The sequence below is a fragment of the Chaetodon auriga genome, chromosome 1 (genome assembly GCF_051107435.1).
Source record: "Chaetodon auriga isolate fChaAug3 chromosome 1, fChaAug3.hap1, whole genome shotgun sequence".
NCBI lineage: Eukaryota > Metazoa > Chordata > Actinopteri > Chaetodontiformes > Chaetodontidae > Chaetodon > Chaetodon auriga.
Genome location: NC_135074.1, coordinates 5,682,679 through 5,704,329, shown reverse-complemented (window position 1 = coordinate 5,704,329; position 21,651 = coordinate 5,682,679). Strand labels below are relative to the sequence as shown.

The following is a 21,651-nucleotide window of genomic DNA, read 5'->3' as shown; positions in this document are numbered from 1 at the left end:
GTAGATTTTCCATTACTAATGTTTCGACTGACAGGACAATCAGCTTTGCCCTCAATTTACGATTGTTGCTGTTTTTTTACACTTTTTACACTTTACATTCAACCCAACTGGATGCAAGTCTTTACTTTTGAAAGGTTTTTTTAAGCTTTGTTCAAATGAAAGTGTCCAACATCTGTTTGTTTGAAAATCTGGATGAATGGGCACATGGTCAAAAAAGTATAGAAATGCAACATAGGAAACATGATCGAGCAAGTGGGGACAGATTGACAGACAGAAAGGATTTTGTATTCTTAACCCCCAAGGGTGAGAGGTCAAATTTTGACAGGAAGCGATAGGACAAATTAGCACATGGATGCGTGGAAATACAGAGTGGAGTTTCCTAGTAATGTACTGATTCTCCCTGTGGTTTTGCCACTAATGAGAACATCTGCATCAGTGAAACAGACGGAGTGAGAAAGAAAAAGCCGAAGGGCAAGGCTGTCTGAGAGGAGAAAACAACTAGACTTAGAGAGAGTGCAGAAAAAATAGTTCAAAGACCAAACTACAGTAAATGGTTTAAAGGGGGGGATGCAAAAAAAAAAAAAAAAAAAACTAAACATCAAAGTAATCTACTTATTTCATTCCTGAATGTAAGTAACTTTGCCTCTTGATTTCCTCTTCTCCGCAAGGTGCCAATGCCCAGCTCAGTTCGAGGGGCCTGAGTGCCAGCAGAACAAGCACAGTTTCCATGGCAATGGCTATGCCTGGTTTCCTCCCATAATGCCTTGTTTCGAGAGCCACATATCACTGGAGTTCATCACTGACGTGGCTGATGGACTGTTGCTGTACAGCGGCCCCTTAGCCCAGCTGCAGGCCTGGGACCACGAGGACTTCATGGCCATAGGTAGGAACATCTCAAGCTTAATAACATGTCCCATCCCGCTCTTATTCTTCACTGTTTCAGAACTGTAGCTGATTATAGGGAAGAAAGTACTTTTACTTTGCATATAATTGATTTGTACATTTGTGCACAAGCTCTCTACGAGGACAAAGGAGAGAGACTTCAGAGAGACTATGTTTCCCTCAAGTGTATCTCCTCAGTCTTGAGGAACTGCAACAGTGTATAGATTACATGTCTTTCTAGCCTTTTAGTATTATCTCAGACTACACTAGTTTCATTTCAACAATACTAAGAATGATGTGACTTCATGCTGTGTTTTAACATTTAAAAAAACCCTAAAAAGCTGTGTTGCCTAAGGGGACGTTGACTTAAATCAGAACCAGGTTTGTTGCCAAGTAAGTTTTCGCAAACAGGGAATTTGGCAAACTATTTTTCAGTGCAGAAAAATAAGTACAGTCAGATAAAGTAAAAGTCAAAAGTCAAGAAACAAATATATTACAGAAGAATGCACGTTAAAAAACTTTTTAAAAAAGTAGAATATATCTGTTTTTAAAATGAATGAACTGTACAGTTTTTGCAGGAATGTGCAAAATATTGACTAGGAAATGTGCAAAAGGATATGTGCAATGTAAAAACCCTAAAGATGTTAATGTAGTGCATTGTGAGATGTAGACACTTTGTCCTGGGTGGGAAGGGTCAGCCACAATCTTAGTAGAGCTCCTGTAGGGAATGTCAGATTAAAGTCGATCACCTTCTTGGCGTATGATGCAGACTTTTGCAGACTGAACTTCTCGCTGAAGGAGGTATTGCTGCAGGGATTTCTTGGTGATAGAGTTCACCAAGTTCCCATTTGAGGTCCTGGGTGATGATGGAACAGTGCTGACCATCACACAGGGAAGACAGTTCTCGTGATTCCACCAGAAGCACAGTATCACATTTAAGAAGCATTTCATAAGTGGCTCCCCGCCCTGCTGTGCGGAGAATACGTGCCTAGTCTATTTTTGATGAAAGTCAATCTGCACAGAGCAGATCAAGCTAGGTAGGAAGTCAGATGCAGGAACGGCATAGAGAATCTGGTGCATTTTCAAAATAAAACACCCTGTGCAGACCCCCAATCATATATCAATTATAAACAAAATTAAAACACACACAAAAAAAGAAACCATTGAATGACAAAACCTACTTAGAAATGGTAGAATCACAAACGTCAAGGAGAAATGACCAAATCAACAAAATCTGAGCAAATCAGCTAAATCAGGCACTGATTGGTAGGTATGAAGCCGTATGAAGGATAGAACAAAACACAGCTGTAGCATCTGAACACCATATTTTGCAATTGTAGTTACTAAAAGTAATCGTTTAAAACAGGAAAGTTGTGCCCTAGCATAAAGCATTTCAATGGAAACCCCAATGAAATTCAACTTAAATTAACTTGGACAAGCTAATTTGCCAATGGTTAATTTCACCATTGACCCATAGCAAGCAATCTTGACAGTGCTGACCTTTGAAGGAACAGAGGGCTGGAGAGTTCAAAATGGAGGAAGTTGTAATAGCTTATTAGCTTCAACCTTATCTAACCTGGATTGCCAGACTATAAACTGCTCCACAAAAGCGGAATGGTCTGCAGACAGTTGAGAGACAGGAGTTCATGGTAGACCCACAGATACAGTACATTTTTCAAATTAAATATGTGAACTTACTGTTCCATAAGGAACCAAGTTAGGAAGTTTGCAAACTGTCAAGCCTTTTCTCTTATTCAATAAAATTCTTTATTGAATGAAATGATGTACCACTGCAATACAGACAACAAAATGCCAGGGGGAGTAAATGGCCCAGTACAAAGCAAATAGAAGGAATCTTGGGAAGTTATTGTGACTCCACAAAATAGGACACAGGCGGTCGATGGTACACATACATCTTTTATGTTTAGTTTTTTCTTTTTTCAACAAACTTGGTGAACTCATTGTACGGTTATTGACCGTGGTATCAGGACAATAACTTTATGTCTTGTTGAGACAGTAAATCCTGTTGCTGTTTGCAAGATTTTTAGCTTGGAGAGCTCCTTTCCCTCTACAATAACCCTTTCTTCAATGAAGTGATGTACAATCCCCAAAACAAAATGCCATGATAGGTTAACAGCACAGAACAGGGAAAATAGAAAGATGTTTGTGACTGACTAGTATTAGCCTGTTTCTTGGCCAGCTAGTGTGTTAGCATTAGCTAACCAGCAACAACAGTTCACCAACTAACCCTCCGAGTTAAGTCACCACCAAGCCTGACCTAAATATTTCTGCAAAGATGGCTGTTTGGCTTTACCACTTTCTGATGTGACCAGGCCTTCAGAGATAGAAACTAAAAACATGAACCCTACCTGACAACTTTAAAAGGATATGGCAACTTAAAGCAAATTTTATACTGTGTGTAGTCAACATTAGGTTAACGGAGATGTGTAGTGCAAATGCACAAACTGGAGAAATACACCTTTCAAATTCCCCTTTTAATTTACCCTCAAGCTTCAGGATTGTTAGTAGACAAGAACAGAAATGCATTTCGGGTTTAATTCCCTGTGTGTATTCACAGTCCACGAGGATTAGGCGGTGACAGTCACTCTTACACAGCTACACACACACTCAATGATTTTGATCTTTTTAAGGCTGACAGCCAATGCATTTTGATCTTCACCTCTTTGATTCCTATTTAAACATTGTTTTTACACAAATGCTAATTTCGACATGATGTGTAGTGGTTAGTCACACACACAGTCCTACTGCTCACTGTGGTACATACATCTGAAAATATGTGTAAACTGAGCTACAACAGGTTTACATCTCTAGCTCTTAAGGGAAAGTAGATCTTTTCTTTTGTTGCTGTTGTAATATTGTTCAAGTTTGAAGACAATAAAGCTTGTTGAACTGAGGGCGGCAGGCAGGAATTATAGACAGATGGAAACAGAGAACACAGTGTCTTGTACGTCTCAGTATATTTAGTGTTTTAATCTGAGAGACTAACGCCTCCTTGTCTCTTTTGCTATTTCTTCCCTTGGATTGGTCTTCTCTCTTGGGAAAGTAGCTGTTGTTCCTTTACTGAAAAAGTAATATGTGTGGGAGGTGAGGTCTGCCTGGAGAGCCGGATGTGTGTGTGTGTGTGCGTGCGTGCATGTGTGTTGTAAGCAGATTTTCTATGTAAATCCTGAATGATTTCTTCATCTGTGGTTGGTGTCAGACTTACTGGATCCTAAAAAGTTAAAGGGTTTGCAGAGTTCAGGCTGATTTGTCACTGCCGGGAGTGTGATAAGAGTTAGGCTGTACATTTTTAGAGGTCTAATTAACTTGTTTCAAGGTTTACCTACTGTGTGTGACGAACCCTTTGCCAAGCCTAGACCTTAATATAACTGCATTAAACTATTTATATGCATGTAAGTCTATGCATGTAGCAGCTGGTGTAATATAAAACCATTTGTTGAAGGCCTTTTCCCATGTTTCTCTATGGAAGCTACATGTAGACACAGTCAAGATGATCTGTTGAAGTTCATAATAATGGGGATGAAAGATGGCATGGTTGGGAGCATCTCTGATGCACAACATGTTGATCCTTGATGTGGACGAGTTACAACAGCACCCCTGTCAGGAAACTGAGGTTACAAATGACACAGGGTCACCAAAACTGAACAGTAGAAAATTGGAGAAATGTTGCCTGGTCTGGTGAGTCTGGACAGCAACATGCAGATTGTAGAGTCAGAATTTTGTGTAAACAACATGAAAGCATGGATCTATCCTGCCTTATATCAGCAGTTCAGGCAGGTGCTATTGTAATGGTGAAAGGCATATTTTCTTGGCACATTTTTAGCCCCTTAGTATCAATTGAGCATTGTATAAACACCACAGCCTCCCTGAGTATTGTTTCTGACCATGTTCATCCCTTTATGACCACAGTGTATCCATCTTCTAATGGTTTCTTCCTGCAGGATAACACGCCATGTCACAGAGATCAAATAATCTTAAACTGGTTTCTTGAACATGACAATGAGTTCACTGGACTCAAATGGCCTTCACAGTCACCAAATCTCAATCCAGTAGAACACCTTTGGGATGTGGTGGAACAGGAAATTGAGGAATATTTGTAGCACCTTGTTGAAGCGATGCCATGAAGAGTTGTGAGGGTTCTGAAGGCAAAAGGGGTCCATTCCAGTCACAGCAAGGTGTACTATATAGTATGTCTATTCCAGGTTCAAGTACGGAAAACTACCCATGACAGCTAATTAATTAATGAATTAATTAAGACCCAGAGACTAACCAGTACTCATTTGTGGTGAGTCCACGTTTAATTCAACCATGATGGATGTTCATTACAAACACAATTTCGCATCAATAATTTTACTGTTCACTTTTATTTTTTTCTTTGAGACAAGTTTGGAGGTTTGTTTACAACCATTTCCTGAACAGCTAATGATAACTCTTTCATGGTTAATGGTTCCTTGAGGCAAGGTAAAGCAGCTTTTAAAGTGCTTTTTCTTGACTGTTAAGCATAATCCATGTAGCCACACAGCAAAGGATTTTTTTTTTTTTTTGCTTGGACACCAAATACACAAAGCTATCTGATAAACAAGTATTATTAAAAAGCTAGTCACCAGCTGCAGTCCTGGATGAACCTCCATCATATCTGAAATGAACAACACTGAATGGCCAATATCTCAATTTTAATAAAATGGATAATATTGACACCATATATTGCAGTTGCACACAATACTACAAATGGTATACCCTGCTAATCATACAAAGCACAGACATGTTTTTTAAAGCATATTAGATATGAGGGTGACACAAGGGATTTAAGTATTGACTAGTACAGATGATCAAATAAAGTGAAAGAGCAGGATGCAAAAAAGCTTGTCGATGGGGTCCCATTGTTTATTTTAGGGCTGTTAAGTTGGCTTTGAATTGGTTTCCCTGACAAGAATTTGACCATGTTTTCAGATTCAGGAAAACAACAACTTTTTGTTTAAATAGGATTATTGCAACACAAGGGATTAGAAAAAGTGTTTCATCATCAATCTAAGAACAGAGCTTCAAGCATCCTCTATTCACGCTGATGCTTAAAGAGCCGTATTGGATTGATACATAAATACAAGAGGAATCAGACAAAATGGGGCGATTCCCTCCCAAATCAAACACGTCATGAACTGAATGCCGAAGGTCTTATCCCAACATGAATGTATTATAAGTACAAGAGCTGCGCTGGAAATGATGAGGGGGAACACACTGTTCCTGTGCCACGACTTCAAGTTGAAAGTGTCGTTTGAAAAGGGTATTACAATAATAGGATCAGAATACACAGGGAGCTGGAGAGAAAGAGAGGTGAAATAAAAGAGAGATGAAATGTAGATTTGAAGGAACAGAGGCTAGAGGGGTGGATAAAAAGGAATGTCAGGTGGCTGCAAAGGAGACTGTTCTACAACCTGAACTGCTTTTGCATTTATGAAAGTCAAGTGGCACATGAAATGGCCACTAATATACCTCCAGAATTTTCATTTTGACCGAATTGTGTGTGTGTGTGTGTGAGAGAGAGAGAGAGAGAGAGACATTGTTCACCTTGTTATTAAGCCTTGTTAAGTGATGCTGCCCATTGAGCCTGATCATATTCCCACTACTTTACACACACATTTGCACACACAGGCCTTCAGCTTCTTATTGAGATGCTGGTTAGCTTTTCTAAAGCCGCCCACTCATCTGCCCTTTTATCCTGCCGAAGGGCAGCTGTACCAAGCCATCCCTGCTGTGTAGGCCAGAAAAGGTGTAAAGCACTCAGTCACACATAAACACAAACTGGGAACATAGCTTTGCACTGCACCCAATCTTTGGCTGCTGGGGGAGAAGAGATTACATGGTTATAACACACAGCTGGTGTAGTTTGTGTGTGTGTGTATGTGTAAAGGGCATAATAATACCCATACTTAAGCTTACCTCTTGTGTTCTAGGTAAGATCAGAACATTGGATGTTCCCTTAAATCCATTTACTTTCACCAGGATGTGCATGTTTATTAATCTGGGAAGCCTTAAATTTCCTTGAGCTCAGGACAGTCATCTTGGTTAACAGTTCAGGCTCAGTTTGCTCCAAGCTAAGCTCTTGTTATACAATTTCATGCATGGAGCTCATCCAAATTCCCGGCATAAAAGAGCAGCAGTTCAAAGAACAATATTTAGTTTCTCTGAACAATACTCTATAGATATTTTATTCATTAGTTTCGAGTAACCTTTCAAAATAGGTTTCAGTGTTTGTGCCTGTGACACAAACACCACAAATGTACCCGCTTAACTGAGCTGCCTCTGTGTGCAAACACTTGTGATAATTATCTGGACTTTTTTCAGGCTTTTGGTAAATGAGTTATTTTGACTCTTACATACAAAGTCTGCTGTAAAAACAGCATAGCAGAATACAAATATGCAGCCAATGTATTTGCATTCTAATTTACCTGAGCATTATCATTAGTTTGGCTGGAAAACCATTATCAACCACTCAGCACTTTAGAATAACTAATAGGCATTTATAGCTAATAACAACGCTGGCACACACGAAAAATTTCTAATGAATATTCAGTTGTTTGTATAAAGCTGCTTCCCCACCATAAGGCTTACACCAGTGATATCAAATGCATGAACAGTTGTCACTCAGTAGCCAGAGGAGGTGATTTTTCATTATGTGTCCATGTCTGCATGGCTGCAGAGCTGGAAGGACACAACAGAGATCCCTGCCATTGACATGTGGCTTGTGTCCAGCTTGTGTCAAATGTGATTTATTTGAGCAAAAATTTAATATGCATCACTTTCTCTGGGTATATTTATGTTTCCAGTGAGCACTTCCTCTGGCTTCCTTTTTCACGTTACATTTTTGACAAGTCTGGCACTGTCCTAGCTGTCCCACCAGCTGTCTGACGAGCATTTATTTTGACATTGTCACGACGACCTGTCACCACCTCTGGGGGTGTTTCCCACTGGTGATCTGATCTGCAATACACTTAAAGTAGGTATTTGCTGTTTACCTCTATTAAAGTCAGTAAGAATTATTCTGTGGAAGAAAGATTTTATCACCTTTCTCACCAATCGCATCTGATTTATCATACTTTTCATGTGGTAAATACAAGTAAGGACATTTGATTTGTTTTCTGTTCTCTGACATTGTGGATATATGGAGGGAGTATGGCAGTCAAAAGAAATACAATCAAAACTACAAGTTAAATCCACAGCGGCACAAATCAGTTCTGCTTAAGAACAGCAGTGTATGCGTCTGTGCATGCATGATCAGTATTTCTTTATGACTAAACCTGCTAAGTCCCGCTTTGATCACAAGTCTCTTTTTCAAGGGAGCCTTCACCAAGATAGCAGCTTTACACTGTTTCAAGCAGCATACATACAAACATTAAAAAAACCTATTGTCTCTCAATCATATGCATAAGAAGACAGATAGGACGGAGGTTCCAGCTAAAAACATGATTACAAGTTCCAGTTGAATTTGCCACCAAACCACACTACATTTGGAGATACCCTAATTGGGATCAGCCTACCTGGCTGCAGATCTGTCTGCAAGTAGTTCCAGGCTGCAGGGGGCAGAAAGTAAATAGAGGCCTGCTTTTCATATTTCAGTGCAAACCTTAGAGACAGACAGTAAGAGGGCATCATTTGAGTGCAAACAATTGTTAATTCGAGATATACTCACAAAGATAAGGTGGGAGCAGTCCAAGGATGGGTTTATAAATAAATGTGTACCAGTGAGTGAGTCTACACAAAGCAATGAAGGCCACTGAACTCTCATATATAGTGCAATGGTGAGTGAGGGCTTTACAGCCGGTGACAAACATCAGAGCGCTGCGGTGCACCATGTCCAGCTGATGCACTGCGCAGAGAAATGCATGTACAACAGGTCACCATAGAAAAACATCGTGCCTACAAAAACGTGATGTTTTCACTCTTCCTATATGCCATGAGATGGAAAACCTCACATGTTAAAACTGATTTTTCTGTAGTTCTGTTGGCTTTTTTGTCAGGCAGCTATGTCCACTGAACACTGCGTGTTTAAATCCTATAACTGTTGTACATTCTTGTGGCCAGTAGTTGATACCTTCAACAGTTAGTCTTTGTGCAATGATTGACTGGACTAGTTCTTAGTGTTTTCAGTGATTTCCTGGAGTCTTGTTTTCACTATAAGGTTGCCAGGCAACCAGGAAACTGCCAGGAGAAATAATCAAAAACTAATTGTGTCCGGCCAAAAAGATATTGTCCAGCACAAAAATCCCCCATAAAACTACAATTTGTTGGTTTAGCACCTTGCTTTTTGTATGGGTTAAACAAGTTACAGCATATCAATTAGTGAGAAAAGAGATGTCGGTGGGTGGATTCTGTTACCTTTTGAGTCAGACTCGCTTCCCACTGTTTCAAGTATTTCTGCCCAGCGAAACTAATTGACTGCTGGCAGAAGTTTCATATTTATGGTGTAGACATGTGGGTGCTATCAATCGAAATTATTTACCAAACCATTCCCTCTGTGATATCCGCTGTATTTCGCATCTCGACATGCGGTCCAAGTGTTTTTCACAGAAAGTATTTTGGAATTATCTAAATTTTTATCATCACTCTACAAGTCTTGCACTTTGGCAGGTTGCCAGACACGGACAGTTTTATCAGTACTCCTGGTACCACACACAATGGAGCTGGCTCACTTAGCATCATGACTACCTGGCCGGATCAGGAAATGCAACGCTGTGATCTCGGCCGTATTAGTGAGATTAATTGTCAGCGTAATGATTTATGTCCAGAAAGATCAACAATAAATGTCAAACGTGGCTGAAAGCTTGAGACCTGCTCTAAGGTGCGAGAGCAGATGTACAAGACAATCTCTCTCTCTCTCTCTCTCTCTCTCTCTCTCTCTGTCTGTCTCACAAACACACACACACACACACACACACACACATACACACACTAATATGCACAGATGCAGGACTACCAGCCAGAGGCCAGTGCTTGTCCAATCAATAGACAAATTAACAAGACAAATTGAATTTGTGTAATTACAACACCCCTGCAGAATGGAAAAAGTTTGCCGGCAGGGGGTTATATAAGGGCTGGCAGAAGCGTGTCTTTGCTTTTTTCCTCTTCCCTTGAACAAAAAGAACATACAGCATACTTATCACTTTATGTCTTTGGGTATTTGTTCATATGGTGCCACAGTCAGTAAAAATGAGTGATGAAATAAAGACCATGAATGGAAGAACAGGGATCTAGCAAGCAGCAGCGCACACAGACACACAGATTCACTTTGCCATTACGCTCAGTTTTCACAAAGCTGTTTTGTAGCAGTACCCCCCCCCCCCCCCCAGCTTAGCAGTGCAACGGCTTTCAAATAGGAACTGCCGCTGGATGCAGAGATCCAATATGCGTCAGCTGCGGGGCTGGCTAGCTAGCTGGCAGATCGTTTATACAAGAAGCTCTGCGCTCCTCACATGCTGCATCGCCTGCTGATTCGTACACAGGCTGACTTCTGTGGGCATTAGTGCATACATGTATGTGACTGCCTGTGTGTGGGTGATGAGTGGGTGTATGTGTGTAAAATTGTGATTTGTAATGCTGTTTATGCAGTCCATATGCTCGCGGTTTGACTCCTGTGTATCCTCAGGCTCAGAAGAGAAGGACATTTTTCATATTTAAGAGCCCCCAACTCTGTGGGAGTTCAAGCTCTCTGTGCACACAAAGCACACACATTTACTCTCTCTCTCTCTCTCTCTCTCTCTCTCTTTCTGTCTCCCGTCTATCTCAGAGTAGGAGGTAATGAATTACGTATGAGTAGCAGAATAGAAGCCTAGTTGTGTGAATGAGACTTTTAAGAGCAAAGTCTTGTCCTAACCCCACTGCACCCAGAGCATTTAAAAGGCCCCTATGAAGATATTCCCATTTGGCCTGCCAGCTCACCACACTTCCAGCTACCCTTTCCAGCAAACACACTTTTTTTTTTTCTTTATCAGTTTCTGTCTGAATGTCTCTGTGTAGCTCTTTCACTCAGTTCAGTTCCATTTCACTTTACCAAAGCAATTAAAGAAAAGTTCAACAGTTATTATGCCAGCCATAGGGACAAAAATTAGCATTTTTATGTGACTATAAGGCTGTATGACTTCCATACTAGAGTGTTTGTTAGTGCCTAAGAGATTTATATTTTATTTCTACATGTGTCCAGCAGGCAGCAAAGTTCTGTTAATCGTGAGCATATTCCTATGTTGTTATGGCACAGTTGAAATGAGAAATGTGCTGTTGTGGCTGGGCACGGACCACCCTGACATTTCTCTGCCAATACAGATTCCAACAGCTAAGCTCACAATGTGTGCCAAATGAGCACTGATATGACACCAAAAAGTGCTTTTAGGTAAACTATGCACAGTAGACCTTTGGTAACCTTTGGTAAAATTCACCCTCTTCCTACAGTTGCCACGAATGGGAATATCAACTAAACAGACTAAAACTAATCTGTTGCACCAGGTTGTTAATATGTTTATTTCTGCTGTAAAGTTGGGCATTTTAATATGGGGTTCTGTGATGTGTGTCTCGCTTGTGGAGCCAGCCTCGAGTCGCCATTTGAGGAACTGCAGATTTTGCCACTGAAGCACTGGCTTTATTTTCAGCCATAGAGGTTGACTCTTAACACATCAAAATGATCTCACAGCTGCAAACAAATGGAGCAGAACAGAAAATACTAAAGCATGTTGTAGTGATCAGTAAAGTCTGGCTGATACCTGATCTGATCTGTTTGAATATCAGAGCTCTCATTCTATGGTATAGAGGCTTATTAGCTAAAACAACCTCTGGCTACTTGTTGATGGAGAAAGTCATTGTAGCTTTTAGAGTCTTCATGGTTCTCCTTTGCAAGTTCTTTTTTAACATTTGTTCAGTAGGAATACAACTCTGGCATATGTCCCATTGATTTACCGTGGTTGAAGGGGTTAACAGTAATACTGATTACTGATATTTATTTGATTGTTACTACACACAATCTGTCTGTCTCACTTTTCATAGTTTCTGGATAACACAAAGTCAGCACTTGGTAAAAGTCTGTGCCAGTTTCACTGCAGATTTTGGGAGTCGCTGATGAATAATTCAGGTTTCTAATATTCTTTGATGGAAACAAAGATCCTTTAACTTGCACAGCTTTTAATTGCAGCAGTCTGTTTATCTCATTCACAAAAATAACTCAAAAATCAACTAGAAGAGCTCTCAGACTGCACAGACCCCTACCAAGGCCAATAGTCCACTCTTCTGTGATATGCAAATCTGCAATCACAACCGCTTTATGTGTCTGGATATATTTCCAAGAACAACTCAAATTATGTCAAATGATAGTTGTGTCTTGCTGAAGCCTTATTATCTCAGCTGTGTTTCATTATGTATTTCTAAACTGGAAATATTTTAAATACTTAACATACACTTTATTATCATCTACATAGGGACAAATGGCAGCTTGTCATCAAAAAAGGTTTGAAAAACCTTTTGTTCATTAGGAAGAAATTACTTCACAGCCATATTATTGTTTGCTGTAAAGTTCAAATATTTCCATTATATGTGCATATTCACATGTCCATAGTTGCACCTTAGTTTTTGTTTGTTTGTTTGTTTTTGTAAAGTAAAAAGCTTTACAAATGTGCCAAAGTTACAATTGTGCCAATTCTCCCATGAAAACGCTGTCCCCCGACTGCTCCGTAATGACTTGCTTTCTCTATGAGGTTTGAGCGTGCGTGTCTGTCCCAGAGGATTACTGGTACTTGTTAGGGTTGGCTAATATGTTAAATTTTCAACTGCCACTGTCAGCCCAACAACAACCAACTGCCAATATATTTCCACAGGTGTGTGTGTGTGAATAGCAACAAAACAGAATGAATAAATAAACAAAATAAAATCACTAAATGTGAAATGTTCGTATGCCTATTTTCCCTATTCAGCACCTTCTGAATTCAAGTTTCTCTCTTTCACTGAACTAAGACAAGCTTAATTGCATTGCTAAACATTCAAAATGGACAGAAAAAAAAATAAATCCCACCAAAACCATCTTTGTTAGTCCTTGCATTGTTCCAACAATCACCAACTGGGGTTTGGTCAAAATAAACTCTCAATTCACCGAGTTTGATATGAAAATGTTCTGGCTCTACATGCTGCCTCTCTGCCGTTGATTCTGGCGCTCTCATTCGTTCTTCAGTACTACTGGGATTAATCTGTGAATGGGAGTCTGTCACTGAGCAGCGAAGGCCAAATGCTCTATCTTGCAATGCTAACAAAAGTGAAAAATAATTTGTGTATCCTCCCTGTGATTCAGATCCACTACCAAAATTGAATGGGCTCTTCCCTGGCCCATGCTACACCCTTCTACCCTTCACGAAAATTGGGAAAGTAGTTTTTCCATAATAAGACTGACAAAGAAACCAACAAACATACTGGACTGAAAACATGGCCTTCTTGACAGAGGTAATACATGAGTAAGCAAAGATTTCCATCTCTTTGATGAAGATAGAGGATTTCAGCATGTCTTTAACGTAGATTATTTCTTTCTTTGCTTCCTCCATCTGCTTTCTATTTGTCCTCTCTCTGATCCGTCATCATGTTCTTCTCTAGTTATCACCTTCTGTTTCTCCATTTAGTTTTTTCTGTGTTGTTCATTTATCATTTATTTCCCTCACTGTCCATCATCCCACCTGTCATCTGCCATCTTGCAACTTGGCCTTCTTCCCAGCATTGTACTCACACTTGTAATCTTTGCTCTTGTTTCTCTTCCCTTACCTTGACTTTTCCATTTCCTTCTCTCCTCCACATCCTTTTTTTCTTCCTCCCTTACTTTTGGCTCATACAGCTCTTTGTTGCTCCATCTCGCTTCTCTCTCTCTCTCTCTCTCTCTCTCTCTCTCTCTCTCCCTCCCTCCCTCTCTCCCTCTCTCTGTCTCTGTCTCTCTCTTTCTCTTCTTACTGCTTCACTTCACCCCCAAGTTCCTCCTTTGAGACCGCTGAAGGCTGTCTTCATCTCTTGGGAAATGTCACTTCAGTCTTGACAAGAGGGCTCCTTTGGTGAGCCAGACGATCGGTTGGTCAATCTACCTTTTAACTGGTTTTGGGCATTTGTCTGTTTGAGTTTGAGTGTGCATGTGCAGAAATGCACATTGTTAGGCTCATGCAGGTGTGCTTTGTGACTTTGAATGCACTGCCAACTTAGATGTATGTGGCTTCCCCAGTACGGGTGTAAAGGGAGGCTTGGTGCTTATAGTGTTAGCACACACTGGGGTTCAAGAACAAAAGAAATTCCCTCAGGCATGGGGAGAGGCCTGACTGAAGAAAGGAAAGTGAACGACTGAGATGTCTGAGATGAAGAAAAAGACAAGGTGAGGGGTCCCAGGCGGGTGGGTAAATGAGAGAAAGGAATGAATGAGGTTACTGAGATGAAGGGGAAATGAGGTTGAGCCTAAAGACGACAATACATTAGTTAAACAACGAAGGAAGGCTTTGAATTGAATTGAAGTTTTCTTTTTGGTCAATTGTCTGGCCTCAGCCAATATATTAAAATTAATTGGATCGTTCCTGAAGTGCAGCAGCAACTCATCTTGCAGCTGGAGTGGGTTAAATCAGCTTGCACTTAATTGAAGGAAAGTTGAGAGGAAATGAGAGGCTAACAACAAACTTGCACTCACCGTGGCTTGCAAAATGACATTGCCAGGGCCTTGATTTTATTTTTCTTTTATATACCTAAATGTGAGGCAGCTTAATGAAGTATGGGCCAGTCATCACAAAGTCACATCTCAGCCTTAGCAAGGCAAGTAGAAAAGAGCAGCATCTCATATGCTCAACACCTAATTTTCACCGAGCTCAAGGTGAAGATGCAGTGAGACGCATGACATGACATCATTTGAGAAGGTGATGATAAAGTTATTACACACAAACATGAAGAATCAATACACGTCATAAGTAAACCTGATAGAAATAAAGTGGCTCCACAAAGGCACAGCGAAAAGCGAAATGTCAGTAGAAAGCGTTTGTGAATTCTTTGAAAGCAGCACAATGTAAAAATGTCAGTTACGGTGGAAAAGTTAATGAAAGAGTGAAGCAAGGCACGAGGTAAGAGAGAGAGACAGGAGATGAAAGAGTGCTGATAGACAGACTGACATTGCAAGAGATGCAGCAAGAGGGATGACGAAAGCTCACCTGAAGTCAGACGCGCAGTGGGTTGAAGAGTAGTAAGAAGGGAATTCGATTCTTGTCAGCCTCTTTTGAATTCCAACTTCCACTGACTCAAGCATAAGGACAAATGTCATAGTGCAGAAGTTAGTGAAATTCATGCTGGAGTTTTGTCTGACTGTTAATTATAATTCCAGCATATACGGTAGCCATCAGAGAAGTGCCAAACTGGTGTCCTCAAAGTGAAACATGAGAACAAATTTTTCAGTAGAAACAGAATCCCTAATTCAGACAGTGAGTGTGTGGGAGTGTAGCTTTAGGGTGGCAGCGGGGAAAGTCAGGAACAATGAGCTATTGGACATGTACTGTGATGGCCTATTATTATTTCTTAATTGAATAGAGCCAACAGAGACATTCTACAGTCTTGACACAAGCCATAATTTCTAAAGAGCATAATTATAACATTTTTTGTGGAGTCTCTGCAGTCACATTTGTAATTTTTCCCACATTTGCTATTTTGAATGTAAATGCATCACTGTATTTGCCGTAAGATTTGTTTTTGTCCTGGCTACCAAAGGTTCAAAATGTGGACGACTAAAAGGGGGGACAGTCCTTAATGCAATGATTAGCTGCATGAAAGACCTGTTAGGAAAGACTTCAGTCCACTAAAATGATGGATTGCATGAGCCATTGCAACTTCTGACAGAATTTCCATTGGCAATAACACCAAGAAAAATAAAAGCACACTGTTTCATCTTTTTGACTTCATAAAAGTAGCCCCAGGAGAATATATCATAATGCACTCTGTGGAAACCACGAGATGAATGAGAATCATTCAGTAAATGGACCCAACAGAGTCCAGAAATGAACACAAGTTTTGTTTCTCAGTCTCTAAATACAAACTTCTGTAGCATGAAGCAAGTCACTGCAGCCACCACAGTGACAGAAGCGGAAACGTGAAGATGCTTAGTGTTCAGTGTTGTATCTGCATGAACTTTTTGAAGTTCAGCATGCATGATGATGGATTGCCAACTCTGGATGTAGACATGCGTTCCCATAATTCCTTACACATGGTGCCGAGCACAGAAACAGCCTTAGCCACATCATTAACTTTTAATTTCCCATTTGAGTAAGTTAGAAAATAGAATGTAATAACTTTTGTCTGATGTTTGTTGTCTTCCATGAGATGTGAAGAAAAAACTACATCATGACAGGCACTGTGCAATAATCTTCATTAAAGCTAATGTACAGAGACAATATTAAGAGTTTGGCACGTTATGTACCACAGTGTCAGTATGCACTGTAAGCTATGACACTTTATACACTACACTACTAGCTATAACAGTTTCAATGCTGCTTCAGAGAGTACCGGCATCAAATATTGGCTGTCAATAGTTTAAACCAAATTAATGATTGCACCTCTCAAAATTCAGCATTTGTTCAAACCTAATGATTTCAAGAAAATGTCAGCTCTCATCAATCATCCCTGTCTCTTTCTCTTTCTTCATCCAGAGCTAATAGATGGGACCCCCACCTTGAAAATCAACCATGGCTCTGGCACAGTGGTGCTACAGTTGCCAGGCAACGTGAACGTGGCAGACAGGCGGTGGCATCGGCTGGATGTCCGCAGCAACAGCAAGGTGGGACACTTCACCTATTTAACATCAGCCCCCAAAACATTGAGCAAAAAAGCTCCCAGCAAAGTCACACTGAGCTGTACTGGCAGGTGTGATTCTTTCTTTCAATTTCATTGTTGTCTTCATCGCTAAGAACTGTTTTTCTGCATTAAACTCGTTTATTTTTTAAATAGATGTAAGAAGGCTAGCAAGTGGAACACATCGTTTATAAGACAACTTAATTTGTTCTTTTTACACTCGTATTAGCTAGAACAAGCAAAGAAAAAGGGTGTGACATTTCAGGTTTGCTGCTGATTTGTAGGAGCTCTCAGTGAGCAGAGTTCATGTGCTTTTCAGCTGAGCTGCAGTTTGAAATGCCTAAATACTTTGTGTCCTTTGAGTTTGCACAGAGTCACTTTTAATCAAATATCACCTATAATGCAGAAGAGTGCTGAATGTGTTTGTTAATGAGGCAAAAAAGCCAATTGACCACTAACACAGTGTAATTGTGGTGCCAAACTGCACCTGTGTTGGCATAACAAGACAGCAGCTTCACACTTACTGAACATCCACCCACACCTCTGGCTTCAGTTTGACACCAACTCACGCAGCCTGCAGGTAGTTGAAAATGAATCTGGCCTTTGCGGCTACATTTATAGGTGAAAATTGTGTGTCGCACACAACTTAAATCTTTGTTGATACAGTCTAGATGCATCATAATGCGTAGTGAAAACTGAAACCAGTCAGGATGTGACGAGAGCCAGCCCTAGACAATAGGACGCTAAAAATGTGACTCTCCTGCTTTGTATGGCATTCTCTACTGGGAAAAACAAAGGGGCAGTGTCATTTTTGGTCAGTACTGGATGCAACAGTCCGTTAACCTGTAATTCTCATTTCGGGGAGTCAAAGCTCCCCGTCTATGAGAAAGCAAAATGCATTATTTGACTACGATTCCAATTTTCACCTCATCTTAACATATCCCCATCTGTTAAATACCTTACAGGCCTGATTAAAGGGTTTCCCTTTTTTTTTCTTTCGGGAATGACATGTAGTTTTATGTTCAAATGTTCAGTTTTACATCTTGCATGTGACATGCCTGAACTTATACTTCATATTATTGGGCAATGCTTGCATCCAGGTTTGGACCACAAATACAGTTCATATAGATGCTTGGACCAAAAATAAATTCTGCCCTTTGAATTAAATCTTAAATGCAAAACTAATCTTACAGCTGAGGTTCCAAAATTATTTCATGTCCTGCACTTCAAATACTGTATACCATGTGGTTTCATGCAAGTCTATTTGTTATGTTCATTATAGACCCAAATGGGGAAGATGTTAGTTGGTGACTTGGTATTGTAGAACTGTCTGCACTGTACAGTGCAAAGGGAGAAAATAGTGGTGAGAGTGAGACAAATGATTGCAATAGCCCTCCTTTGACATTCTCTACCATGGATCATTTCAAGTGAATTTAATTAGAGTGAAATTAAGCTCATCTTCATTTGACTGAGGACTGCCTGGAGCTCTTCACCTCCAAGGACTCACATATAACCACTGCCTTATAGTTCTTGCCTCAATTGAATATCAAGAAGACAGTCAGTGATCCTATTTTTAGAGTGATATAACCCAACCTGAAAGGCTCAAGCCTCACAGTCTCACTCACAGTTTAGGGCGCCTAAAGCAGCTGGACTGGCTGTGTCTGAACCCTGCTTTGTGAAACTCCTTCCAACATAGATGACGATGACCCTATCTGATTTGAGTAAGGCCATGCCATCAGAAACCTTGCCTTGCTTGTCTTTTATTGAAATGTGCAGTTTGTGCCCTTTACTAAACTGCTCAGTTCAGTACCAAACAATCGTTTTGACAAAATCCAGTTTTGTTCATCTTTTCTATTTGCTAACTTTTTTTTTTTTCTAACTGCTTTATGGTCAGCTTCACATTGACATGTGCATAAACAAAGAGTACATTTTGTCAGTGCTGAGGATGGGAGCAGCCGAGCGAATACTGGAGTGCGCATAGACTTTGGATAATACAACAGCTTCTGATTTGCAGGAACAACAATGCACTGAGACTTTTGTTGTTACAGTGGGGATTATTCAGCATCACAACGGTATTATTACGAGTGACATGTGAATCTATTCATTCGTCCTGAATAGTCAGCAGCAGCTTACCCTACCTGGTTGTGTGACCTGGTTGGAAAAGCTGCTGTTGTGTGACGGTGTGAGATGAACGGCAACAAGGACAGAGCTTCTGGCTGGAGGTTTACTGTACGTTCAGCAGCCAAAAATCTAACCATGAGCAGTGTGTTATAACATCATACAACCCTTTTTAAGATTGCCATTGCCATGAAACTGTAGTCTGGAAACTTATAAACAACTAACACTCTTTGCATAATGTTGTTTGTGCATACTTTATGTGTTAATGTTTAATCCTGCAAACAACTGTGTGTGCGACATCATCAACTTAATGGATGCTACTGAGTAATCAGCTGGTGCAGCTGGTGTATATTAGCTGCTGTTTCCCGACACATGAACCTGCCATTGGAAGCTGGTTTCAAAGTAAAATTAAAAGCCTTAAGTGGCAAACATGCCTCCACCATTTTACTGGAAAAATATACTTGCCCCCACGGATAAATTCAATCTTATTTTTTCCATTATTTAAATGTTATTGGTGTATTTTGGCACAGCAAATTACACAGTTCAGTAGCTGCAAGGAAAATTCTGTGACTCTACCCGACAGTGTTACATCACCTTCATAATATTCTCTCATCCATCTTCCCTTTACTGTCATGTCCTGTTGACTGCCTCCCATCTAAGTCATAGACCACTTTACCTTAGGAAACCATGATATTTCTTGTAAATCTTTTTTTCTCTCTGTATTTCTGTAAGAGTGTATTTCTGTAAGAGAGCTGCTCTCTAAGACCATTACTAATTCTGCTAAATTTGTTACAAACATCAAAAAAGAAAGTAGGTGTAAGAGAGATTTATTAATATATATTTATATATATTTATTAATTGTATTATCCAAAGTCTGAAGGCAAATTTTCTAGTGTTCCGGAGCTGGTTTATGTCACCAGTCATTTCCCTCCACTAATTTATAACTTTAAAGCTCTGACATAAATGTTGCAACTAAAATTTCTGTTCTGTTCTGTTCTGTTCTGTTCTGTTCTCAAACTTTCCAAGGTTGTATTCTGACAACACATGGGGACCCTGGCTGGAACTGCACATTAAAGCACACACACACACACACACACACACACACACACACACACACACACACACACACACACACACACACACAGGGTGTTGTTATTCACCACAGTAATTGTGATGATTTCAGTGCCATTCTAGAAAGCTGGACCAAATTCCAAAAGAATCATTTGCAATCCTTCAAACGACCCTTTTCTCTTATAATATTCATATACACGTTGCCTCTTTGTGTGATCCCAGTGTGAGCAATAATGTACTCTATGGGTAAGAATGAACCTTAGTTCCAAAACATTGAGATGCACATGTGTGTTTAATCTTTCTTTCATTTTAATGTTACCTGTTTTTAATCACAAACTTTAGAAATGACAGCACTATTAACAGAACAGTCTGCAATGAGCTTTAAACAGTGGATGGAATAAATTGCTTTAGCTGATTGGAAATACACAGTCATCAGTCAGTGATGTGTTCATTTCTGACAGGGGGGTGGCCCAAACCCTGACTCTATACCAAACCTATATCTGTAGTAATGTCTCTCCTAAAATATTTTTTGTTACAAGGGGTGTATTTTCAGCAGCACAGATGTTCCTGAATGACCACAGAAATATTATAGCACTGAGCTCATGGTTCTGTGACTGCATATTGGTGCTTGTCACTTGTATCATGAAGGTGACACTTCTCTATCGAGTATAAAGGCTACAATATTGTATAGAATTGAGTACTTACAGTATATAGTTGAGAGAACATTATAGGTCCAAGATTAAACTGACAGAGGGAATTACAAATCAAATCTGCTACTTCAGCACCATGGACAGCACCATAGACTTGTCAACACGCAGCACAGTTAGGTCACTGATGTTTGAGAGCCATGGTTGGGGCCAAAGACTGTGACTTGCACAAACCAGACAAGAATAAGATATTCAGCTACACAACCCCTCTGTTCCTGCGATCTCTCTGCTACTAGGGGGGATGGCAGGTTAACAAGGTGGATGTATTTTGATCATTTTGCTCACAAGGGGGGATGGCATCCCCCTTCAAATCGCTGACTGGTTGTCAGGGTTTCTGATTAACCACCCTCTTATGAATATACCAGTTGCAAAATTATTGGAACATGGTGGTTCAAGATGTGAAATCTTGTTTTTTGCTGTGCATTAACAGGAAACCTAGCAGGCAGCAGCAGAGTAATATACACTAATGGAAGAAATGTGAGTCAGAGAGGCAGCTTCCAATATAGTTCTAATGATAAAAGAGCACTTGACAGCAACAGGAGGTACATTTATTATAATGATGAGAAATAGGGCGGTTTGATAATGCTTTTTATTTCTGTGATAAGATTGGTTCTATACAGCATGTCCTTGTTTGTGTGTTCTCTTCAGGAAGTGCGTTTCACCCTGGATCGCTGTTCAGGGGCATCAGTAATGGAAATGGAGGGACTGGGCAGCTGGTTGACCACTGAGGACCACTCTTCCTGTGAAGTGATGGGCGTTACACCCAACACTGACAGGTACACACAAACACCTGAACTTAGACATACACACCTCTATTTTTGAAAGGAAAGACAGATGTGACTTTAATGCAGGGGAAATGAGAAAGTGCATTTATTAAAGGTATGCTCCATTCCTTCTATTGAGGGATTAATGCACATTTTGCATGTTACCTGCATTTATATTAACAAAAATACACACAGTTTTTCAGGAGAAGAAAGGAGCTATTCCTACAGTACACAGTGTTAAATACAAATGCAGTTATTTCTAAAGTGTAGTG

At 40.1% G+C, this 21,651-nt stretch overlaps 1 protein-coding gene across 1 annotated transcript in view; it reads left to right on the top strand.

The window, feature by feature from the left end:
• LOC143323213 (neural-cadherin) overlaps positions 1 to 21,651 on the top strand; it is a 305,557-nt gene that overhangs the window by 231,950 nt on the left and 51,956 nt on the right. Inside the window, exons 27-29 of the mRNA XM_076734978.1 lie at positions 669 to 883; positions 16,578 to 16,705; positions 21,264 to 21,391. Of these exons, the coding sequence (XP_076591093.1) occupies positions 669 to 883; positions 16,578 to 16,705; positions 21,264 to 21,391 (471 nt within the window). The remainder of the gene's footprint in view (positions 1 to 668; positions 884 to 16,577; positions 16,706 to 21,263; positions 21,392 to 21,651) is intronic.